This window comes from Lissotriton vulgaris, chromosome 5, assembly GCF_964263255.1.
Source record: "Lissotriton vulgaris chromosome 5, aLisVul1.2, whole genome shotgun sequence".
Taxonomy (NCBI): domain Eukaryota; kingdom Metazoa; phylum Chordata; class Amphibia; order Caudata; family Salamandridae; genus Lissotriton; species Lissotriton vulgaris.
In genome coordinates, this window is record NC_141693.1 from 69,327,000 (window position 1) to 69,353,313 (window position 26,314).

A 26,314-nucleotide genomic window follows, 5' to 3' on the forward strand; every position below is an offset into this window, starting at 1 on the left:
TCCATGAGGTGATTCTGCCCCCACCAGAGACCATGAAGTGCTATTAAGCACCAATACATGTAAATATGCTGCTTTTACCATGATGAAAAATATATGTGTTGTGTGTCTTGTCTATAGTAACATTAAGTCCTGTGTTGTTTCTATGTGTGAATTCACAAAACCACAAGTCTCACACCACTTTATTTATGAATGCACTGGACTGGTAAGCCTGCACGCACCAATATGGTGCAAAAGGGACACCATTACCCTAGGATAAGGCGTGAATTATATGTGTGATACCCTTCCTCTTAAGGAGGTGACTCTTGCCACTAATCATGTGTCATTCTCTCTTCACAGAAACAACGAGAAAGTACAATCGTATGTATTACACGCATGTTTAAAAGTTAACAGCTTTAGAAGTAGTATGGTAATTTTATTCATCCTATTCATTTGAATATAGGAGTGGTATATACAGGGCTGGTCCCTGTATGGTCTTGACGAAAAGCCTGGGGAGCTTGAAACATGTTGACCACACACTGATTTAGCCCTATTAAAGGCTAAATAGCAGTGTCACCCCCATTTTAATATACCAAACTAGGAGCTAAATAAATGTGTTGAGGCCAACTAGCACGGTATTTTTAATTCACTTACACCCACTCCACCATCACATCACTTTACACCACACTATGGGGGTCATTAGGATTGCGGTTTTTCCACATCCTCGGGGCCGGCGGAAGCCACCGCCGGCCCCGAGGATGCGGAAAAACCGCAGCGGACTGACCAAGGACCCACCGCCACATTAGGATGGCTGGTGGGTCCTGGTTTCCGTCCGCAGCTTTTCCGCCGCGGCTGGCTTACAACCGCGGCGGAAAAGCTCTGATATGGTGACGGTGTCTCTCAGACACCGTCCGCCATATCAGGATGGGATTTTAAAAGTGCTTTTCCGCGGCGGGTTTTCCGCCGTGGAAAAGCATACGGATCTTCACCTAGGGGGCCCGTTGCGGGCCCCCTAGGTGAAGGGGGGGTGGGGGGTGCACATGGGGGGTACCTATGGTACCCCCCTGCATTTGCATGCAGAAAGCGGCAGGCACCGCGCGGTGCCTGCCTCTTTCTGCATGCAAATGCAATGCGTGCATTTTTAACATTGCCGCGGGTGCAGTTTGAAGCTGCACCCGCAGCAATGTTAAAAATAGAGGATGTGACCGCCAGGGTGGCGGTCACATCCTAATCGCACAGGAGGGGACTCCGCAGCCCATGCGGACGTCCCCTCCTCCTCAATGATCGCGGACGGACGCAAGTCCGTCCGCCATCATAATCGGCCCCTATAGTCTTTTCACAACAATAGTGCTCCTGCGTAGTCCGCTAGTCGCAGCACGCCCCTTTTCGTAGAGAACTGGGATGGCCCCAATGATGAAGCATGTCACCGTGGGGAAACCCCGGTGAGTGAGGGGACTCTAGAAAGAAATTTTTCTTTCTTCTTCTGGTCTGTACTGACATAATTTGAGCAGTGACCATAACACACAAACTAGGTCTCTGAATCCAGTACTTTGGATTCCTACTTTTTTTGCTAGGTTTACTTGGAGGCCGACCTTGTTTTGTTTATCCTCCTTCTCCCTCTGTCCTTCTGCTTCTTAGTTTATGGCAGCAGATGATGTATGGGAATCTTAGATGCTTTTGCCGCGTCGATTATTAATGACATGGCAAGGATGTTTGTTGATGTTCAAGTCGTTTTTCGAAAGCCTGTCTGATTCAGCGGTATTATGAAATTTGACTCAGCCCAAAGTGTAAGCCCCTCTAATATAGTGCCAGCAAAATATTTCGCCTCGTTATCAATAAGGGCTAGTAAGCGTTAGTTGTTTGGTTCAGCCTTGTCTCCTTTTTGGTGGATTGGGACAATCGTCGAACCCTTCCAAGATTCTGAAATTCTGTTTAGTAACCTGATTTCCAAGAATAGAGGTTGCATGATGTCAGACCACTCTTTGTTCTTAGCTTTATAGAGGGCAGGTGGAATGCCATTTGGGCCCGGGGCGCCTTCTTTCCTGCCTTTGGCTATCTGCATTTTAATTAAGTCTGACTGCTGGCACCTCGATGTCTCTGAGAGGTTAATGTTTATGCCTGAGAAGGCCTGGCCCGTGTCTCTAGCGTGCACGTTTTCCGATTTCTCTCTGTGATCTTCCTAGTCCCCATTTGGGCTCCTAGATGCTCTGTGTTATCGTTGAAGTGGCTGAAGAGGTATTTTATCCAGGTCTCTTCAGTGATATGAGATCCTATTTCTTTGTGCTGCGGACGCATGGAACCATTTACTGTTTCCCAGAAACGACGGCTCTGTTGTTACTGTTGATGTCGTATAAGAGTTTGGCCCATGCTTCGTTTTTGCCATCTCTTTTGATGTTCCATTTTAGTTGTTTGAGTGCTGCCTTTGATTTTTCAGCACTGCTTGCAAGCTGATGTTTTTAGGAGCTTTTCTCAGTTTACGTAGAGTCGAGTTTGCGGATCTTTTGAGGTTCCTTAGTTTTACTCTCTGTTCTTTCTTTAGATTGTGCTTGCTTCCCTCTTTACAAAGGTTGTCTTTTGAGAGGAAGGTAACTGCAAGCTTTTTTAGCAGTATTGCAGTAAAGTGAGCACCAATAAGTGAAATGCCCGGCTGCAGTCGATGCTTGGATGTCGAAGAGTTGAAGTGCAGTTTCGGCTTGAAGGTTCGTATTAGCAATCATGCATTTAATCCTTTTTTGGTTCAAAGAGTGAATCGGCCCCATTGTCGTGTCTGGCCTAATTAAGGTAGGCATGTTTGATATTATTTGACATTCCTGGGGGCGATGGTGGCTGTCACCCTTATCGCCCATTCTGAACCCCGAGATGAAAGGAAACAGCGCAAGGCTTGCAAAGGTGTAGTCCAGAATGGAGCTTGTTCTAGTCGAATAAAAGGAATTGACTGGAGGAGAGTCTGCCGGAAATCTCCCATTCAGTGCCCGAAGATTTTTGTGTTGTAAGTAGTTAGGAAAGCGGCTATTGCGACGTTTTTCCTGTCCAGAAGGATGCTTTGCGATGGGATATTATGAATTCTGTTAAGATCCAGTACCTCCTCCCCTTCTGCCGAGCCAATTAGATCTTGATTTAGGTCCCCTGTCAGAAGGAAGAGTGGATTTTCCATATGGGTGACGTACTCGGCCAGTTGATTAGTAATTTTAATTGAATCTTTCGCTTTATTTTTTGGATGTACATATGAGTTAATTATGCAAACTTCATCTTTTTCATCAAGCACGATTCTTCTTTTGACTGCTAGTGTTGTGTTTGAAGTTGAGTCCATAAGGTTTGCTGACGATATTGTTGTGGTCGAGATGTAGGTAGCTAATCCATCTGAGTGATGGCCGAACCTACTGGTCCTTGAGGCTGGTGTGGCAAAACATGTGTAGACCTTGATGTGCTGTGGGTCCTTGAGCCAAGTTTCTTGGAGCGTTATTATGTCGAAGAGGGAGACATAATCCAGAAAATGTGGGTCGTCTATTTTTGTAATTAGTCCGTTAATGTTCCAAGAGCATAAGCCTGGGGTTGGTTCCCTTCCCCGACTACAAGCTCTATCTTGGAGGTAGCGTCAGTCCTCCTCGGAGCGTATGGTGATGGTGCTAGACAGTGCTTCCCTTATTGGGCCTTGAAATGACTCAGCTGCTGCCACCAACCGCAAGTCTGGTCGATCTCATAGGCTGCTTGTGCTCCTTTTTGGTGAGCTACCCCGGGCGCCTCTAAGTACACTGATAGGGTGTGCCTGATGTTTCTTTGATGCTGAGTTCGACATACTCAGGAATGGTACAGGGTAGGCTGGTTTTTGAAAGAAGGCGATCCTGATGCCCTAGATGTTGAAAAGCTCCTGTTCTGCTAAGCTTGAGTCTACTATGTTGCTTGAAGTCCAAGTTGTCTTGGTTGCCTCCGAACTTTGGGGATTGACTGCAAATAAGAATTCTACAGAGACTAAATCCTTTGAACTTATTCCCTCTAGCTTTGGAATGGATTTCATTAGTCTGAGGATGTTGCCGAGATTTAGCAGGTCCTGCTGTCCCTTTGAGGTGTATTCGGTGTGGAAAGCCAGGACCTCTGTTGACTGACGACTATTTTCTGGTTTTAGTTGTTTCAATGGTAATGAGTATATTGTAGCCGTTAGATCATTGTATGATATTTCTTCCTTGATTTCTATGCGCTTACTTGCTCCATATGCTAAGATGATCTTTGTATTTGATATTGTTATTGTGTGCTTTGGAGGAGTTTGCTTAAGTTCTATCTCCTTGTCCTGTGACCATTTTACCAGTGGGTTCGCCGTTGGTCTGGTCATAGTGTGTGTGCTCCTAGTTTCTATGTCCCTTAGCGGTACTTCATGGTTTGGCCTTATTGGTGGTCCATTGGTTCCTCTTCCGTCCCCTATGTAGGGATTTGAAATAGAGGTTATTTGCTTAGTTTCAAGTGGGCTTGTTATCTCTGAGTTACGCGTCTGACGTCTACTTTCGTTTGCTGGGGATCTTGGTTCTCTCCTTAAAACTTGACTGTGTTGCCCCTGGCTGGTCTTTCCACTGTCGGCTTTTAAAGATGGACGGATCTTCAGTGTTTCTAGGTTTTGTTCTTCATTTTTTTAATTTTGTCTCCTATTGGCGAAGTTTGAACCTTTATTTCACCATGGTAGTGCTTCATCTATTTATTTTTTTCTGTTGTTCGAGAGTGTTTGGTACCAGGTTTGCCTGATGTGTTGGCTCTCCATCACTAGCGTTTGATACGTGTTTTTTCTGAATGCCTGTGAAAATGTGAAAATATTTTATTGTGTTTGTTTGTAATTTTTGATTACGCCCTTTCCATTTTTGTCGGCGACGTTGTTTGCCATTACGTTTTTGCAGATTCCCATTTCCAATCTGTGCCATCTCGTCATTATGGGCCTCAGGGTTGACCTTTGAGCCTTTGCCGGGTTTTTTTCTGCTGGATATACCCTCTTCGCTTTCTGTCGTGCCCAAATCTTTTGTTGCATTTTCTGCTGTTGAATTTTTTATATTGCTTATAAAACCAGTTAACATTGAGGGCAGCATAGCTAGTTTGTCGACTACCTGGTTGCAGTTGCAATTGAGATAGGTGTTTGTTTGTGCTCTCATTATCAAGCTGTTCAGATTGCCCAGCTTTTCATCAATACAGGCTGTGAAAACTGCCAAAGTGTTCAGAAGTGTAAGTTGTAACTCCATCTTTTCGGATTGGTATTACAAGGCTTCAACGGCTAGTTGGATTGTGTTTAAGAGAGAAATCCAGGTGCCAGAATTTTGTTCTTTCCTGAGGTCTATCTCGTTTTTGCTTTTATTGGCATTGTGAACTGCCTGATTAGAGGCCCTGGGAGACTCCTTTGAAGAGTTTTGATGGGGGTACTCCTTCTGGTCTGGATTATAAGTAGCAATCATGTCTTCCCATTAAAATGTGTTTAGATAAGACACCATTGATCTGCCATCTTCTTTCTGGCTTGGGTCCTGAGAGCCTGCCCCTGATCCTCCCAATTTGATAGACACACTGCCTTGGGCATATCCGTGCAGGTCTATGATTGATGGTGGACTTCTGGTCATTAAATATGTTCGCTTTATCGGCGTACTGTGGCTTCTGGTCAGCATGCTTGTCGAGGGGCTGAGATTTATTTCCCTGATTGGATCCTCTGCTTTTATCCTTGGTTCGACCCCGGGTGCCTGTTTGGCAATGTTCCTTCCGTTGGTCCAGTTTTCCGGTTTGTCGTCTAGTTGTAGTGTTGAAATAGCTTTTTCATTCTCTTTGTGTCCTGCCGATGTAATCCTCTGGCTGGTGCCCAGGCAGGCGTTTTCCAATCTGCCTACGGGTTGGGATGGAGGAGATGGCGGATCGTCGACTAATTTGTGGGGCTTCTCTCCTTTAGTCGGAGTCCTCTAAGGGCTGCTCTTGTTTCTGTGGATCATAGTCCATCTTGGTGCTGTGGTGGCTTTAGTTTGTCTGGAGGCAAAAGGCTTGTAATAGATGCTGGCTTTTGTGAGGGTGGTAATGCTGGTAGCAATGGGGGTCGCAGACCTAGCAAATATTTGTTTCTGGAGAAAATAGCCGAGCCTGCATCCTTTAAAAAGCTGAATTTTGTGTAAATCTTTTTTTTGTTTACAGTGTGTTGTGCTTGCGACTTGAAGTTTTGCTGCTGCTGTGCCCTGATCCTCGGCCAAATCGTGCTCGGTTGTAATGAGGTTTGGTTCAGTAATGTTTTTTCCGCTAGGGTTTGACTTCTTCCCTTTTTTTCCCCTTGGTTTAGACACAAGGGCCACCCTAGTCCTTCCTGACCTCATGAGTTCGCCTAAAGATGCCTGAAGTCCGCCTAAATGCTAAAGGCGCAGAGATTGTTAAATCAATTTAACAGTCATACAGGCCTTGCCGTCCTTTGCCTTCTGTAGACCAGACATTCCATTGCCTGTGAAGGACTGGGTTATTTAAGACCCAGCGGTGCCAGGGGACAACACCTGAAACCTTCGTGGGTAACCTGCTCCGGCGTACGAATGACAGAGACACGGGACACTTCCTTCGGCGTCAAAGATTCAAGGTTTATTTACTGCAGGGAACACAGAAGTCACAGGAAGTACAACGAATGTAGGTTCGAGGAGACTGCTTCAAATTGGTACTGTGGATCGCTCCTTTTATACGAATTTCTCCCATAAGGTTGCATGGTACACAAAGGTTTACAACTCGGTTCCCATAATTATCCCCGAGAGGGGTCACTTTGGTCGCTTTGATACATCCAAGGTCCGGGGCATAAGTGAGGAAACATTTGGCGGTTCCCAACTGTAAAAACCCATCTTCCCACCATTAGTACATTCCAATCGGCAGTAAAACAGATCGAAGAAGGAACAAGGACAGGTGCAGAGGAAGATGGAAACAGTGGGGAGATCGAAAAAGGGTGTAAAAGGGGAGGCATCAGGAAACACGAGCTACAGGCATAAAAGGGACGTGCCTAATGAGATGCACGGCTGAGACAATAGACCGGCACGGCAAGATGAGCCTCGAGCGGGGCCATCTGCCTTACAGCATCATCCCCCTCGTCATAAAGACACTTTCAAAGAACATGTGTCTTCCGCAAGAGTCTTGAAAATCCCAGGGTCGCGAAACGGACAACGTCCGTTCGCTGGCTACTTGAGGGCAAGAGACAAAATGGATGCCGTATCTAAGATGGAACCCGTGGGTACAGATGAAAAACCCACGTAGCAAACGAACGGTTTAAGTTAGCACAGCGAAACTGCGCACACTTACTAAACTCGTCATTTGCGGTTCATAGATACCAGACTCGACCATATTCGTGCGAGTCGAAAACACCACTTACAATTGTCACGGAACCTCAGACGCTCCTTTTGCCCTCATGTAGGCAAGCACTAGTCGGAATCATACTCGATATTCATCAGACCATCTAGATGTTGCTGTAACATAGCTCTGTCCAACCGAGTCCCCTTGGTAACAGGTGGCTGTCTTATACACGTTGTAGCGCAAAGGCCACATAAGGCAGGACCACACTGCACACAAAGGCAACACGTGAACAGGAATGCCACAACGACTCCGATGATCATCAGAATCTTCCAACCCCAAGTCGACATCAGGCCCCAAAACCACCCAAGTAGCGTCCAATCCCCTACATCCACGTGTATGGATTCGGAGATTTTATGCAACTTTGAGATGGCTTGATAGACGGTCGGAGCGTTGTCTGGAATGAAAATACAGCAGCTCGAATGGATCACCTTACATACCCCACCTCGATCTGCTAAGATCACGTCTAAAACCATACGGTTTTTTAACGTCATAAGTCTTTCCGCCTGAAGTTCTGTGGTGATATTACCAAGGGCACTGGCAGTAATATTAGCTGTCGATTCTACCACTCGAGTCAACTGTCTCAGGTTCCTACTATTAACCATAGGCCCCCAAAACGGGAGGAAACCCTTGAAAAAGTCTCCTGCCTCTTGACCGGCAGTATCATCTTCGCTAATTACACCTCTCACAACTCTAGTTTTGTGATAGTCTGCGTCTACAGTGAACGTCGGAGGCAACAGATTTGCGATAAAACATGAGCCCATAAAGTCAGAGGGCAACCATGCATACGCACGATCATGGCAAACAAAGTATGTACCCTTGGCAGCCAGAAACACAGGGGACGAGACCATCAGCAGAATGTAATTCTCGGTGCAAGCACTCTCTCCAAGTCGGGCTTTCGATCTTCGGCCACGACCCATTAGACAAAAATTACCAATGTGGGGTACGACCCATATCGGAGGCGAGCTTTTAAGCTGTTTTTCACTCGTGAGCGCACTATACTCGACCTTACTCAGGACCCTATAGGCTTGTACCTCTTCCTCTGGGATAAGCGACGGCTCATAGATATCTCTATCTAAATCTTCTATCGCTATGGACAAAGGCTTATGATACGAGCCAAGGCCAAAGTAGGGAGAACGTGGCTCTCGACTGGGGTAAGAATCTAGTGCGCTTTGAAACATTGTTTGGAATGCTCGAGCTGAACCCTGGGAACTATACGGTAAGACCAAATATGGAATTCCCTTATCCGTGGTATATGGCATTAGTCCACACACCCAACAATTAGTAGTATTAACCACTAACTGGTGCTGATGAAGGAGCTGAATAAAGGAATTATTTCGAAATTCTGCACGTCTAGCCTGCTCGTGTTCAGGTAGGATATGAAAAGAATGAGGGGATGCAGTGGAGGTGAGTTTAGGGTCAGAAGTAGGAGTAGGTATAGCAGAAGGTAAGAAGTACGACATCATGTAATACACCCCACCCGCCAATAGTGCAGAAATAATCAAAAGCAATGCAAACATTTGAAACATAAAACATTTGGTACGAGTAAGTTGTTGTAACTTGAACCTTTGCGCCTGAGCTTCTTCCAAGTCCATCAGCTTCGAAAACGCCATCCCCTATGGCCGTCCGCAACGTTTCTTGACGCACTTCGTTCTGTGTAGCAGTAGTCAATCCCCAGGAGTTCCCAGGAATCAACGGTCTTTAACCTAGCGGCCCTACGGCCTTTATTCACAATGTATACGTAAAATGTCTCTCAGCTGTGGAAGCAAAAATATATGTGGAACAAAACTCAATATATACAAAATAATTACAATGATACGGGTGTTCAGACTGATCGTGGAAAACGGGATAATGCAATTGTCAAGGGACAGAACAGAATCTTTTTATTTGTCCTTAGTGCTGGAACGCAAAAAGTATCGAGTTTTCCCAGGACGTGTATGTTCATCAAACAAAGGATCCGATGAGGAAATAGAGTCCTGTTGATCAGTCGAATGTTCTGGTCTCGAGTCTTTTGATGACAAATGTTCAACAGTGTCTTTCTGCTGCACTGAGGATTCTCCGACAGGTTGTGCGTCGCTAAAAGGTACAAACGCCGGCAATCCTTCGGATTCAGCTGAAGCAATGCCCCTCCTCACCCACGAGTCTGCCGGTAAAGGAATAGGAACTTTCTTCGTATGGGTGGCATGCACCCAATTTTTTCGACCCTCTAAACGGACGGCAGTTCTCGTGGCAAGGAGGACCTGGTAGGGTCCAGTAAACCGGGGTTCCAAATTCTTCTTGCGGGCAAAATTTCTGGTTACCACCCAGTCTCCGGGCTGGAGCTGGTGGCCTGGACCCTCCGTCTGCGTCGGCAATGCTTCGTAAACCTGTTGGTGAATTAACCTCAGTTTAGCAGTCAGATCATGAAGATAGTCAATCAACATTGGGTATTCAAGACTGGAGAACACACCCGGTCTAGGGACCCCCCACACATTCGCAGGACGACCGAACACTATTTCATAGGGACTAAGCCCTACTCGGGAGTGTACGGTTGCCCTGGTTGACAATAAAGCTAAGGGTAGAGCATCAGGCCACGAAAGACCAGTCGTAGCCTGAATCTTCGCTAGCTTCAGTTTAAGGGTGCCATTATACCCTTCAACCAAACCAGCTGACTGGGGATGATTGGCGCTATGGAATTTTTGATTAATTCCAAGGCCCTTACACACACTCTTCATCACACTCCCCACAAACTCACTTCCGTTATCCGACCATACAATCCGAGGCATTCCATACCGAGGAAAGTATTCCTTCAGTAGGATTTTCGCAGTCGACAGGGCAGTATTGTCTTTAAGAGGGTAGGCTTCAATCCATCGGGAGAACGCGCAAACCACAACTAAAACGTATTTCAGGTTGTTGCATCTCTCCATATGGATGAAGTCTAATTGGATCACCTCAAAAGGACATGAAGGGGGAGCAAAGTGTCCAGGAGGAGTTGGGGTCCCCTTACCAGGATTGTACAACATACATACCATACAATTCTTAACCAATCGTTCAGCACATTTCGTGATACCATCATTCTTCCACACATGGGACAGCAGCTTACAGATACCTTTCACACTAATATGTGCTAACCCATGTGCCATTGTCACAACAGCTAGCACATACGCATCCGGTAACATCCATCTCTTATGTTCCGACAAATCAACCCAACAACCATTCGCATCCAACTTTCCCGTACCTTCTTTCCACTTCGTCTTTTCAGTCTCGGTGGCCTCATCTTGAATCGCTTTCACACTCTCGATAGTGTCCTCACACATACTAGTCTCCGTAGGCCACCTAACCGAACTCGTCACATACATCCTAGTGCTAAGGTTCCGGGCAGTCTCCTTAGCAATCTCATCCGCAAATGCATTACCACGACCAACATCATCCGTTACCTTACGATGTGCACTACATTTAACAATCGCTACCTGCTTAGGCAACGTAAGTGCATCCAAAAGATCATTCACAAGCTGTCCATGCTGAATCTTCGTACCATGCGATGTCATAAAACCTCTCTGTCTCCACAACCGTCCAAAGTTATGAGCGACGCCAAACGCATATTGGCTGTCGGTAAACACATTCACACGTTTCCCTTTCGCCAACACACACGCTCTAGTTAGAGCGATCAGCTCTGCAGCCTGGGCAGAGTTCTGATTCAATCTCGCAGTTTCCACAACAGTATCCAAAGTCACGACAGCATACGCAGTAGTCACATCACCATTCGGCAATTTAAAACATGAACCATCCACATACAAAGTTCCGTCTGGATTTTCCAAAGGAGTGTTTTTAAGGTCCACTCGACCTTTTGTTTCCTCTTCAGTCCTCAAATAGCAGTCATGAGCTGCTATTTCATCTGACTCTGTGCTAATTGGTAACAAAGTCGCCGGGTTCAGAACATTACAACGTTTTATCTGAATATGACTTGCCAACAGCGTCAACTCGTACCCAGACAACCTTGCACTCGTCAAGTGCTGAGTTTTCGTACGATTCAAAAGAGTGTCGACCGCATGCGGAACCATCACCGTAAGCATATTATCCATGACCAATCCTGCTGATTGTCAGATGGACACCGCAGCTGCCGCTGTTGCTCTCAAGCAACTCGGCAATGCTCTAGCTACCGGGTCCAAGGTCGAGGAAAAATATGCACATGGACGTTGTTTACCACCAAAAGGTTGCATTAAGACACTCAAAGCACAACCTTCCCTCTCGTGAACATATAATGTAAACGGCTTGCTGTAGTCAGGGGTACCTAACACAGGAGCCGAACACAATGCATCACGTAGTTCAGAAAAACTTTTCTGACATTCTTCCGTCCATGGTAAAGGAGTTGAAACATCCTTGCACGTAAGAGCCACCAATGGTTTCGCTAGCAATGAAAAATTTGGAATCCATTGCCTGCAATACGACGTGATACCTAGAAAGGCACGCACATCTCGTTGGGTTGTTGGCACAGTCATTCGTGCAATTGCCGCAATTCTCTCTGGGGTCAACCGTCTTCCCTCCTTTGACAATAAGTGACCTAAATAGGTTACTTCTTGACAACAATATTGGAGTTTAGAAGGTGACACCTTGTGATGTAAGTCACAGAGATGTTGCAGCAACGACACCGTAGCAATTTTGCAAATGTCCTGAGTATCTGCAGCCACCAATAAGTCATCGACATATTGGATTAAGGCCGCACCAGCCGGCAACGAAAAAGCATCCAGTTGACCCTTCAAGGCTTGACTGTAAATCGATGGACTCTCACAGTAGCCCTGAGGAGCGCGTTTAAACCGGAAGCTACGACCACCAAGAGAGAAACCGAAAAGGTCTCTGCTTTCCTCGGCAATCGGAATGCTAAAGAAAGCATTCTTCAGATCGATCACCGAGAACCATGATGCAGAAGCTGGAATCAGAGTCAGTAGCGCCGTGATGTCAGGCACAACAGGGAACTGAGGAATCACAATTTTATTTACCTCCCGTAAATCGATAACAAAACGATAAACAGGTGGTTTTGAAGGATCAGTACGTTTTAAAATAGGCAGTACAGGGCTGTTGCACACGTTTCCCCGCGTCTCTTCAATAACGTCTTTCTCGATTAGATCATAAATGATCGCTAACAGTGCTCGTTCACCATCAAGAGAGATTTGATACTGGGGAATACGTGGCAACCGTACATTTGATTTCAGCTGAACAACATAAGGGGAGATATCAAGCAGGCCCACGTCATTGGGACCTGTTGCCCACAAAGATGCAGGAAGAGAACTCAATTCCGGTGGAAGCTTATCGAGAGACAAGTACATAGGAGAGACAACCCTCTTTCCTAACGTAAGCTTTACACCCGCAGGAGAACAATACAAAGTCGCATACAAACGTTTGAGCAAATCCAGGCCCAAAAGATTTTCACCACAACCAGTAGTTAAAATCAACGGAGCTTTCAGCTCACGAGGCCCAATTGTAAGGGGCAAAGGGCGTGAAACTGGATTGCTAACAGGGGCGCCAGAGAATCCAACGGAAACATTGGTTAAGCCAGACAAAGGTGCGCCAGGGAGTTTCGAATGCATTATGGAACTTTTCGCTGCACCAGTGTCCAACAGAAAAGGCTCAACGACGCCCGATGTAGCAACTGCGACGTAAGGCCCTCTCTGATCAACCAGAACTGATACCACTCCCTTTCCTTGTCTATGGCTGTCCTAGTAATTTCTGTCGTCAGCATCCTGATCGACGTAATAATCGTCCACATTATACTGCGCAGATCGTCCTTGCGATGATCCGCGTTGATCAAAACAGTTATTGGAATTTGATGAGTTGTCTGAACGATCATTTTGAACACTACGACCCCTACCGCGTGATGTCTGCTGAGAACCACCACGACCTCCTCTAGATGAGTTACCACTGTTACGATCGTTTAGAACGGGACAGTTGAATTTTAAATGACCCTCCTGTCTACAATAGGCACACTGATTGTACCCTAACGAAGATCTTTGGGAAGAGGAGTCATTTCGAGGTTGTGACCTATTCGATTGCGACTGCGATCTATTTTGCTGAGGAGCATTCTGATTGGAACGCGGAGGATAGGCCTGCTGCAACAACACTTTTGTTTTAAGTTCTTTCGTCTTTTTATCAGCGCGGTCGTTCTCCTCTTTTTCTCTGTTCTCATAATACTGTGCCGTAGCCAATATTTGAGCCGAGGTAGAAACGGCCCACGCACTCTCAGAATTTTTTAATTTATTGCTCAAATCGGGCAATAAGTTAGAGACAAATTTGTCCACGAACAACCGTTGACCACCCTCAGTACCCATATCCTGACCACTATGATCGATGAATGCCTCCTCAAATCTCGTAAAGAAATCAGAGACACTCTCGTCCTTTTTCTGTTTACAAGCTGACAATTTGTCCCAGTTCACCCTCATAGCTGGCATAAGAGTTTTCATTAGCGTAATTATTCTCTGAGGGAGAGCAGCAATCAACTGTTCGGGTTTCGCACCACCAGTTTGCAACCCATCCGCCGCTATAAGGGCAGCCCAATCACCACCTAATTCGTTTGGATGATTCTCCTGACGAATCTTAGCCCATACCGGTTGAGGTACGACATTTCCGAACAACATGTCGATATCAGCAAGATTCATTATCGTAGCGTCTACGAGCTGCGACAATTCTTTATAGTACCCTGCAGGATTTTTGCGAGAGTCAGGCAAAGATTGCTTCACCTGTAACACTTCAGAGCGTTTCCATGGGAGATGTATCCATACTCTCTGGAAATGCGGCGGAACAATTGGAACAGCGGCATTATCACCGGGCATCCAAACTGGTGGAACTTCGCGCATGGGAAACTGACCAGACGCATCTAACTGACTCTCAACATCCTCAACGAACAAGGCTTGGGGTATAGGAGTGGGACGGAAAGATAACAACCGCTCAACAGCACGTCGAACGTTAGTATCCACTATCAATCCATTCGAGAACTGAAGCTGTAGATCAGACAAAGCGGTCAACACATCATCAGGTGCATCGGCCGATATCTGATCACGCAGAGTCTTGCACATTTCCTCGAACACATATCTTTGTGTTGGTACATTGAACTGGCAGAACGTATCAAGTACAGCACGTGGAGGATTTCTAAGAGGGTGCGTCATCCAACCCATCGCCATATTATATAGCGCAGCACGTTCCCTGTTACCAGGAAGCTGACTACGTCTTTGAGGACCGTCCGAACCAGCGGACCCAAGAACAGGACCAAGAGAATGGAAAAAACTAGCCGCAACCGAAGGAGTACGACTTCGAGTAGACGGAGAAGTATAGCACAAAGGACTAACAAGAGAAGGGGTAGAAACAGAGGAAGCAACAGGAGTAAGTAAAGCAGGAGCGGTAGCGGGAGCAGGAGTATGTGGAAGCGGAGGAGCAGTAGGAATAGCAATAGGCAAAGGAGCGGGAACAGTCGGAAGAACGGGTGCAGGCTGAGGAACAGGTTGAGGAACAGGTACAGGGGGAACCACAGGAAGCGCGGTACCCTGTACGTACGGAGGTGGCGACTTCATAAGATAAGACATTAGAGGATCCTCAACTGATTCTTCCTTCTTATCCGACTCCGTTGGCAAAGTAGGATAGCATTTATCTATGGACATACGCTGTAGCCTATCAAACACTTCCTTTTCCTTATCCTCCTTATCACGCTGAAACTGCTCTGCTTTCTTTACAATGGTAGCAACACCATCTCTCTGATTACGTTTAGTCTGTCTGATCTCTTTCTGTCGGGCTTCTTTACGCCACAACCGAAAGGCATCAAACATGGCCGGCCTTGACTTTTTCTCAAACAATTTAGCCTCAAGATTATCTAAAATTGTCGTCTCAAAACTACCATGAGGTGGCCAACTAAGGGCACCATCTTTTTTAGTATAACGAATCCAGTAATCATTAAAAGTAATCGGGCCTAGCCCGTGTTTGCTGTAGAGCTCATAAGTGGGAGTTCCAACCGGAGGTATCCGACACGAGTCCTCCAGTCGGGAATCCGTACCACAACATCTGAAACAACTAAACAAAGTACTGCGACCGGGCATCTTGCACACTAGCCGAGTTTCACAAACGTCAAGGGTTACGGGATTTACCAAGTCCCTGCAAAAAGCAACACCCTCGGTCTTTGGCGGCTGCAGTCGTCAAATATCACAACAAAGTACCAAGAACCACAAATGCAATGGAACCATGCAACAACTAAGCAACCACAACCAAGAACTCTGGGAGCAACCCACAAATACTTAACTCAAAGATCGATGGCGTCACTAGGAAGGCCCGTCAGTCGTCTCGCTATACCAGCGGCATTATCACCGGGCATCCAAACTGGTGGAACTTCGCGCATGGGAAACTGACCAGACGCATCTAACTGACTCTCAACATCCTCAACGAACAAGGCTTGGGGTATAGGAGTGGGACGGAAAGATAACAACCGCTCAACAGCACGTCGAACGTTAGTATCCACTATCAATCCATTCGAGAACTGAAGCTGTAGATCAGACAAAGCGGTCAACACATCATCAGGTGCATCGGCCGATATCTGATCACGCAGAGTCTTGCACATTTCCTCGAACACATATCTTTGTGTTGGTACATTGAACTGGCAGAGCGTATCAAGTACAGCACGTGGAGGATTTCTAAGAGGGTGCGTCATCCAACCCATCGCCATATTATATAGCGCAGCACGTTCCCTGTTACCAGGAAGCTGACTACGTCTTTGAGGACCGTCCGAACCAGCGGACCCAAGAACAGGACCAAGAGAATGGAAAAAACTAGCCGCAACCGAAGGAGTACGAATTCGAGTAGACGGAGAAGTATAGCACAAAGGACTAACAAGAGAAGGGGTAGAAACAGAGGAAGCAACAGGAGTAAGTAAAGCAGGAGCGGTAGCGGGAGCAGGAGTATGTGGAAGCGGAGGAGCAGTAGGAATAGCAATAGGCAAAGGAGCGGGAACAGTCGGAAGAACGGGTGCAGGCTGAGGAACAGGTTGAGGAACAGGTACAGGGGGAACCACAGGAAGCGCGGTACCCTGTACGTACGGAGGTGGCGACTTCATAAGATAAGACATTAGAGGATCCTCAACTGATTCTTCCTTCTTATCCGACTCCGTTGGCAAAGTAGGATAGCATTTATCTATGGACATACGCTGTAGCCTATCAAACACTTCCTTTTCCTTATCCTCCTTATCACGCTGAAACTGCTCTGCTTTCTTTACAATGGTAGCAACACCATCTCTCTGATTACGTTTAGTCTGTCTGATCTCTTTCTGTCGGGCTTCTTTACGCCACAACCGAAAGGCATCAAACATGGCCGGCCTTGACTTTTTCTCAAACAATTTAGCCTCAAGATTATCTAAAATTGTCGTCTCAAAACTACCATGAGGTGGCCAACTAAGGGCACCATCTTTTTTAGTATAACGAATCCAGTAATCATTAAAAGTAATCGGGCCTAGCCCGTGTTTGCTGTAGAGCTCATAAGTGGGAGTTCCAACCGGAGGTATCCGACACGAGTCCTCCAGTCGGGAATCCGTACCACAACATCTGAAACAACTAAACAAAGTACTGCGACCGGGCATCTTGCACACTAGCCGAGTTTCACAAACGTCAAGGGTTACGGGATTTACCAAGTCCCTGCAAAAAGCAACACCCTCGGTCTTTGGCGGCTGCAGTCGTCAAATATCACAACAAAGTACCAAGAACCACAAATGCAATGGAACCATGCAACAACTAAGCAACCACAACCAAGAACTCTGGGAGCGACCCACAAATACTTAACTCAAAGATCGATGGCGTCACTAGGAAGGCCCGTCAGTCGTCTCGCTATACCAAGGCCTACGCCAGGCGCCAAAACAGGTCTACAGTCAGGGCAGCAGTCCGTCGCAGCCGTCAGGAGGCGAGAATCTTCGCGGGAAAAGTCTTCGGGCCACTTGTTTCGACAACACGATCGATGAAGCGGAGTGCACCTTCCCTCGGAGATTTCACACGAAGTTCCTCACGATCGTCGGGCTTGGACCGGTACCACTGATGCAGCCCTACGTTGGGCGCCAACTGAAGGACTGGGTTATTTAAGACCCAGCGGTGCCAGGGGACAACACCTGAAACCTTCGTGGGTAACCTGCTCCGGCGTACGAATGACAGAGACACGGGACACTTCCTTCGGCGTCAAAGATTCAAGGTTTATTTACTGCAGGGAACACAGAAGTCACAGGAAGTACAACGAATGTAGGTTCGAGGAGACTGCTTCAAATTGGTACTGTGGATCGCTCCTTTTATACGAATTTCTCCCATAAGGTTGCATGGTACACAAAGGTTTATAACTCGGTTCCCATAATTATCCCCGAGAGGGGTCACTTTGGTCGCTTTGATACATCCAAGGTCCGGGGCATAAGTGAGGAAACATTTGGCGGTTCCCAACTGTAAAAACCCATCTTCCCACCATTAGTACATTCCAATCGGCAGTAAAACAGATCGAAGAAGGAACAAGGACAGGTGCAGAGGAAGATGGAAACAGTGGGGAGATCGAAAAAGGGTGTAAAAGGGGAGGTATCAGGAAACACGAGCTACAGGCATAAAAGGGACGTGCCTAATGAGATGCACGGCTGAGACAATAGACCGGCACGGCAAGATGAGCCTCGAGCGGGGCCATCTGCCTTACAGCATCATCCCCCTCGTCATAAAGACACTTTCAAAGAACATGTGTCTTCCGCAAGAGTCTTGAAAATCCCAGGGTCGCGAAACGGACAACGTCCGTTCGCTGGCTACTTGAGGGCAAGAGACAAAATGGATGCCGTATCTAAGATGGAACCCGTGGGTACAGATGAAAAACCCACGTAGCAAACGAACGGTTTAAGTTAGCACAGCGAAACTGCGCACACTTACTAAACTCGTCATTTGCGGTTCATAGATACCAGACTCGACCATATTCGTGCGAGTCGAAAACACCACTTACAATTGTCACAGAACCTCACCTGGATGGACGAGCACATGAAGTGGCTCTAGGTTACTGTTTGCTGTGCTTGTTGCAGATCAGGTCTGCTGTTTGCTGCACTCGTGGTGTTTTAGGGTGCAGTGAGCCTTGTGTTTAACCGCTTGTCTTTGGCTCCCGGCTCCTTGCTCCCTGCTTGCCCCTGCGTCCTCTCCTTTCCAGCCACTAGAGCCAATGGACAAACTAAAAGACCCGGGCAGGAGTGAGCTAAACGAGCAATAAAGCAAAAATTGCTAGAGGAATCCCCTACAATTGAATCTGCGCAATCTGCTCAATCGAAGTTCACTGCTCCCAAGAGGCTTTAGGAGTTAGAAACTCAATAATGCTGGGGGTTTGGGGAATCACAACTGCAATGCTCCACAGATGCTCGCACAGATGCTGGTGCTCATTGGGCACTTTTTGGAGTACTTTAGAGTCCTTTGGAGTCCCTTAGAGCCTCTTAAACCTTTAAAATCCTTTGGAAACTTGTAAGGTAGCACTGAGGCTCAGCATGAGTTCAAAGGCAGTGGGACAAGCAAATTCATGCAAGGTAGACAGGCACCACGACCACCACCAGTGCACACCAGTGTGAGTATCAGACCTGCCCCAGTGGCCCCGCAGGTACTCACGAAGTCTGTTGGAGATCGGTAGTCCCACAATGATCCTGCAGTTCTATCCTCCGGCAGCCAGGGACTGTGTACACCAGCCTCCTCTGTCACCGCTCGAGCGCCTGTACTCGCGGACGTGATCGCGGGGGTTCGTGGGAGACTACCATTGGCTCCTGGCTCAGAACGCGGCTCGCTCCCGCAAACGTTACCGCGACCCTGCGGTTCCAATTAGTCCGCACTCAGATCCGCCGTGCCTGCCCGCTTGTTTGTTCCTGTTCCTGCTCGCCTTGCCTGCTCCGCCTCGCTCGCTCGAAAAGACCAGCTCGGTCGGAGGATAGTGAGGATGACGACTCTCACTGTGATGTGGTGGAAGTCCTGGTAGTGATACTAGTGTAGGGTGTCAGGGCACTTTACATCACACACATTACAGAGTGACAATCAAATATTTTGTGTGTAAATCACTCTATAGGAAATACACAAGATACAGTACTAAAAGGAATAGGAGTCACATGACAACCATACTAGTAGGCTGTATAGTTTATTAGTGATTGGTCTGGAGAAACACAAACTCAGAATTTACAACGTAATACCAAGGTTGGGGGTTCTCTTTAATATTCAGAATTGATTTTATCCATATGAACACCCTTTGCAACATTAGGATGATCAAAGACTGGGATAAAAAACATAACACTCTAATTTATACCTTGCAGTTTGCATGCAGATCTTAGATGACAGTTAACAGCTCACTGCTCTATGTTAGGATTTTGTGCTATTAACTGCAAGAAAGAAAAGGATCTCTCTAACGAAAGCAGTAACCCACTGACCTGTTTACATTATGTGAACTTTGTGATATGCATGGTACATATTCTTTGCAGCAGGCACATTAACTTTGTATGCTACCTTTCCATGAGTCAAAACTTTCACTTGACAAAACTCCATCTCTCTCTAGGAATAACATTAATCACCGGAGTTATAACATTTTTATTGTTGCCAAAAATTGCTGGAGGCCAGGAAGGAGGCAACAAGTGATTTTAGAAATATAATATACTTGCAAACATGACAGCCCCACCAGAGTCAGTACCCCCAGGAATGTTGCACTTCCCCACCCATGGAAAACAATGTTGTTCAAAGAAAGACGAGAAAACAAAAGTAGCGCTTCACTGGCAAACTTAGTAAAGTGGTGCTAATATGTTTGGGTGAATAAAATCAATCTGGCCGTTTTGAGACCACTCTATCTTTTATTGTATTGTAATTGCATTTATATAGCGCGTGCTACCCCTGACGTGGCGTCAAAGCACTTTTTCGGTGAGTAGCACACTACTCCGGAACCCATAAAGGATTAGTGGTGATTTAGTATAGTGAAATATGAAAGTTATTTGAGTGGTGGATATGTTAGTCAGTTATTTGCATTAAGAAGGAAAGTGTTGGGATAGAAGAGGGAAAAATGTCTGCATTTATATAGCGCTTGCTACCCCTCAATCGGGTGTTGAAATGCTTTTTCGGCGAGTAGCACGCTACTCCGGAACCCATAAAAGATTAGTGGGGAATTAGTATAGTGAAATATGAAATTAATTTGAGTGGGGGATATGTTAGTCTGTTATTTGTATTGAAATGGATAGTGGAGGGATAGAAAGGGAAGGATTTTGATTTTTTTTGTTTAGTTTTAGAGCTCGTAGCAGTACGAGGAGGCTTAGAATGAGTATAAGGGAGGTTCAGGGACACCGTGCTCTTTCTTTTTTTTTTCTACTTTATGGGGGGACCCAGGGAGAGCTAGGCGCGAGCCGGTCTCTTCCTGGGTATGTTCGCGCGAGAATCAGGGCATCAGGTGGGGACTGATTAGGGGAGGATATATAAGGGAGGCAGGCTGGCGGTTGGGAACTGCGTGGCGGGAAGCTAGAAGGGAGGTTTTGTTTTGCGGCGCGCGTGGGCTTACCTTTCTCTGGCTCCATGGAGGAAGCAGCGGAGGTTCGGAGGGCTGTGCAGATACTCTGCGAGGCCGGGCGTGAGGACCTGCTGCGGCCGGGTGTTCCGGCGGAGGCGTGGGTCGGAATGGCCCGCCCCCCTCGCAAGGCTTCGGAGGGTGTGTCCAGGGCAGTGACGGCGTGTTTGTCCCCAGGCCCGGCGGAGGAGGAAGACGGCGAGGCGGCCATGCCGGCGGACGGGCCTATGCCTGTTTTGCCCGCCACAGCTGTGGAGCCCCCGCCGGGAGGCGGGGGCGTTCTGTGGGCCGGCAGGCTCCGCGCTCAGGCGGCCTGCCCCCGGGGAAGTCTGGGAAGCCACAGGCGGGTCCTAAACCAAAGCGGGGGCGGAGCCTGGATTTGCACGGGCACACGCAGCCCCCTCCCCCTGATGCAGAGCATGTTGGCTCACTAACTCCAGTGCCCCCCTTGCCAGAGGGGGTTTCCCCGTACCTCTGGTTAAATGGGCAATGTTTCCTGCTCTCCCCCGCCACGCCGGTGCCTGGTCCTGCCCCCTCTCACACTTTTGGCCCCCACCAATGGGCGGTGCAGATGTTGGGCCACATACTGCCGCGCTGCCTGCATATTCCTCTACTGAGGCTCCTAATCATGCTCCTGTTTTCGTTCCAGAGGGTGCTGCGCCTCGCATGCTGCCCCCCCGGCCACCAAGTCTGCGGCCCTCGGTGCGCCTGGCCCCCATTCTGCCCCCCCCCACGTCCTTGGCTCCTGGTGGGATGGGTTTGGTACACAGGGGGGCGCCCCCGGTTCCTGGGCAAGCTCTGGTACCGGTCCCTAGGGGTCGGCCAGGTGGCCTTCAGGGTGGTCCTGCAACTGGGTCGGGTGGGGCCAATGGTCTGGCGTCGGTAGGTCGTCCATCGGGGGGTGATTGCGATTCCGCTTTAAGGGTGGATGGTTTTGCGAACTCTTCCTTGTCTGGCTTGAGCGGCCGCAGTTTTCAATCTGCGCCTCCGGCTGGGCGGCTGTTGGCTGTTTCTACGGGCCCGGGAACTGACCACACGGCTGTTTCCAGTGGTGGGCTTACAGGGGAGTTATCTGGAGCGGATATCTCTTCTATAGCTTTCAGTGCACACAGCTTTCAGAACATTGACTGGCAGTTTTATGATGGGGGTATTGGTGATGGGGCTATGCCCAGTGGCAGTGCGCAAGTTGTATTTTCTGACGAAGCTTTCTGTGGGAATTTTCATGATGATGATTTGGAAGAAGGGGAATTGAGAGACAAAGATGTTGGGCTTTTGGCAGCACGGGCCCAGTGGGGTGGGTTGGGGCAACCCACTGTTTCTCGTGTTTTGCAGGCGTCTCGTGCGGACCATGCAGCAGTACGAGGGGCAGTGAGGTCTGGACCTTCTCAAGGGGATCGAGTGGCTGTTCAACCACAGTCGGAACAGTTGCCAAGAGGTAAGGATGGGTGGTGGTCTGTGTGGCAACCCAGGGAGAGTCTCCCTGTTAAGAGTGCAAGATCTATTGGTACGGGTGATGGGGCTGTTGTTGAGCGAGTCGCTCTGGCACCGAGGCTTGAGCGGCCGGTGATTTCGAATGTTTCTAATGTGCATGTTGCAAGGGATGTTTCTGCAGCAGGGTCTGGGGGGGGTGGCTGCCACACGGGTTACGGAGGATAGTATCCTACCTAAGAAACTGCCTTATTCTGGGGTGGGGATGCCTTTGGGGTCCCATTTGTCTGAAAAAACAAAGAATCTCATATGGTCTGGTGCATTTGTGGATGTTTTTCGGCTTCTACATAGAGATGTCCAAGCTAAAGAAGGGTCGAAGGAGGAAGAATTAGAATTGGCTCGGAGGCCTCGTGTTCCGAAGTCGATAGAGAATTGGACTTCGGCCTTTCTTATCTATGCTAGCGTTTATTGCCAACGTCATCCGGACAAGGCGATAGACATGTTTAAATATGCCGATGTCATTCGCAAAGCTCACAGTTACTTTGGAGGCTTTGCCCGGTTGTCCTATGATGACGAATTCAGGGCACGCATGAGCGCTTTTCCTGAGCGTTCGTGGGGTGAGGTTGATTCCGAATTATGGCTACAGTGGATGGCATCGGCTCACCCGCCTGCTACGACCCACACGGCTAGCGGGCAGCCAGTGTATTATCGGCCCTTTCCAGCTCGCCCCGCTCAGTCTGGGGCGGGGGTTTGGGGCAGAGGTCAATCATCCTCCTCTGGCACATGCTGGCATTTTAACAGTGGTTCCTGTAACCGACCAGCTTGCAGGTATAAGCATGAGTGTTCGCAGTGTGGGGGGAAGCATGCGCTCACCCAGTGTTTTCCCGGCCAGCGCTTTGGTGATCAAGGACGGGGTTCAGGGGGCAGGGGACAGCCTCAGCACGCTGTTTACAAGGGCTCCTACTCCTATTAAGCAAGATGTTCTGGATCTCTGGTTGGTGGATTATCCTGATTTTGAGGCTGCTAAGATTTTGTCTTGGGGTTTCAGAATTGGGTTTCGGATTGGGTATCAGGGACCCAGGGTGGGTAGGTGGTCTGACAATTTGAAGTCTGCGAAAGAGAGTCCCCATGTTGTGCGGAAAAAGCTGGATGCCGAGCTTGCAGCGGGTCGGATTGCTGGTCCTTTCTTGAATTGTCCTCTTCCTGACTTGATCGTATCGCCTCTGGGTGTGGTACCCAAGAAGGCGGAGGGGGAGTTTCACCTTATCCATCACCTGTCATGGCCCGAGGGTGCATCCATTAACAATTTTATTGATCCAGCTGACTCAACTGTCAATTACGCTTCAGTGGACGATGCCTTACGGCTCGTGCGCACGGCTGGTGTTGGGGCTTTGCTGGCAAAGAGCGACATTCAGTCGGCTTTCCGGCTATTGCCCATCCATCCTTGGGATTTCAGTCTTCTGGGAATGCATTTTGATGGTAGTTTCTACGTTGATAGGGTGTTGCCCATGGGCTGTTCAGTGTCATGCTCCCTTTTTGAGACATTCAGTACATTTCTGCAGTGGCGCTTCACTTTTGTCAGGGGCCACGTCCTGGTCTGTCATTACCTTGATGATTTTCTTTTCATTGGTGAGGGTCACTCGGGGCAGTGTCAGTCGGCTTTGACCATCTTCCAGGCTCTGGCGGAGGAATTGGGCGTTCCATTGGCGCCGGATAAGACAGAAGGTCCCTGTACATCCCTGACTTTCTTAGGGATTGAAATTGATACCTTGTCTATGGTGGCGAGATTGCCTGAGGCTAAAGTGAGGGAAATGTCTGCCTTCATACATCTGGTGTTGGGGGAGCGGAAAGTTGTTTTGAGGACCGTCCAGAAGCTTTTGGGGTACCTCAATTTTGCTTGCCGGGTTGTTCGGGCGGGCAGGACGTTCTGTAGACGTCTGGGTCTTTCAATGTCCGGCGCAAGCCTTCCCCATCATCGGGTGCGCATTACCACCGCTGTGCGTGCCGATTTGACTGTCTGGCTTCGTTTCCTGCAGGAGTTCAATGGCGTGTCCTTGTTTTTTGCGGATGAGGACAGGGTGTGGCAAGTCCAGTTGTTCACGGATGCGTCGGGAGCTCACGGATTCGGTGTATTTTGGGAGGGTCGATGGTGCGCGGCCGGCTGGCCGGTACACTGGAAGGAACAGGGTCGCAGCATAGCGTTTCTGGAGTTCTTCCCGCTGCTGGTTGCTTTGTATCTCTGGGGGGAGGAGTTTCAGAATCGCTCCGTCTTGTTCTATGTGGACAATTTGGCAGTAGTACACCTTGTCAATCACCAAAAGGCTCGTGACTTGCGTGTTTTGCGGCTCCTGCGCGCATTCATGCTGCGGTGTCTGCAATTAAATATTGTCTTTAAAGCACGGCATGTTCCTGGTACTTCTAATTGCATCGCTGACTCTTTGTCTCGCTTTCAGTGGTCCGAATTCCGCAAGTTGGCTCCTGGGGTGGACCTGGAACCAACGGCGATCCCACAGTACGTATGGGACCTGGGGGACTGAGGGTACACCAATTGGTCGAAAATTCAGTGGTTGACTCCACAAGGCGGGGTTATGTGAAGGCCTGGCATGAGTTTCTGCAGTTTGGTAAGGATTTGACGGGGCCAATCAGGGCCGGGTTGTCAGACGAACAATGCATCTTACAGTTTGTTTTACATTTGGCGGACAAGGGCCTATCGCCCACAACCATTTCTGGCAAGTTGGCTGGGGTTTCTTTTTATGGGCAGCTTTGGTGGGGGAGGGATCCTGTTGGGGGGGTGTTGGTTCGTAAAGTGTTGAAAGGTTTGGCTAGGCTTCGGGCTGGTGGTCAGCAGCTCCGGCAGCCGGTGACTTTTGAGTTGCTCCAGTTGCTGTTGCCGGAATTGGAGGTGTGTTGCCATGATGCTTTTGAGTGTGCCAAATTTCGTTTGTGTTTTGTCTGGTTGTTCTTTGGGGCATTTCGGGCATCAGAGTTGCTGGGGTTGCGGGGTAGGGTAGGTATGACCAGCAGTGAGGTGGTGTTGGAAAGTGACAGAGTGAGGCTGTGGCTGCGGGCGTCCAAAACCGACCAGATGGGGAGGGGTAAGTGGGTGTTCCTTGGCAGGAGTGGTGTCTCTGCGTGTTGCCCGGTTGGAGAATGGGAAGTGTTTGTGTCCTTCCAACATTTTCTCCAGGGGCCCATTTTTTGTCATGCTGATGGTAGTCCCATAGTTGCATCTCAATTGTTGGCTGTATTACGCAAGGTTTTGTTGCGCCTGGGGAGGGATCCTGTTCAATGTGGTACCCATTCATTCAGAATTGGTGCGGCGACGGAGGCCGCTAGGTTGGGGTGGGACTGGTCACAAATTCGTCGCATTGGACGTTGGCGTTCCAAGTGCTGTGAAAAATATGTGAGAAAATAGTACATTTTTGCTTGTCTAAGATTTCTTTTTCTCCTAGGTCCTTGGCCCTCAGTCGCCGGATCCAAAAGGAGGGTGTGGATACTGGGGCACTCTTTTGTTAAACGGGCAGCTTTAGCCGCTGCCAGTCAGCTTTGTGGGAGATCACTTGGTTTAAACAGCATGACGCACGAAGTCTCCTGGCATGGAACGGGGGGCATGCGCTGGGGTGGGCTTTTTCCCGCCTTGGCTGCTTTGGTTTCACAGTGTTTGGGGGGTCCTCCGGATCTCCTGGTACTGCATTTGGGCGAAAATGACTTAGTTTCACTCTCTGGTTTGACTTTGTTGAAATTAATGAAGCAAGACCTGGAAATCATCAAGACCACATGGGTGAGCACCATGCTGATATGGACTGAGTTTGTACCTCGTTTGCAATGGCGTGGGGCGAGGAACCATTCCGCCCTGGAAAAGGCTCGACGGAAAGTTAATAGAACAATGCGACTTTTTTGTCACCATTTGGGTATCTACAGTTTGGATCATTACCATTTAAAAGTCTCTGAACATCATTTATTCTGTGAGGATGGTGTACATCTGTCTTCTTTGGGCATTTCTTTTTACCTTCTGGAACTCAGGGATTTGATTAGCAAAGTTCTTCAGGTGCAGTTGTGGTGTGCTCCTTCC

The 26,314-nt window shown here is 48.2% G+C and overlaps 1 protein-coding gene across 2 annotated transcripts in view; it reads right to left on the reverse strand.

Moving 5' to 3' along the window:
* LOC147710201 (E3 ubiquitin-protein ligase TRIM39-like) overlaps positions 1-26,314 on the reverse strand; it is a 488,982-nt gene that overhangs the window by 216,891 nt on the left and 245,777 nt on the right. Inside the window, exon 5 of one of the 2 annotated variants that reach the window (XM_086919948.1) lies at positions 10,176-10,194. The exons of the other annotated variant lie outside the window; for it this stretch is intronic. Within the exon in view, the coding sequence (XP_086776074.1) occupies positions 10,176-10,194 (19 nt within the window). The remainder of the gene's footprint in view (positions 1-10,175; positions 10,195-26,314) is intronic. 2 annotated transcript variants of the gene reach the window in all.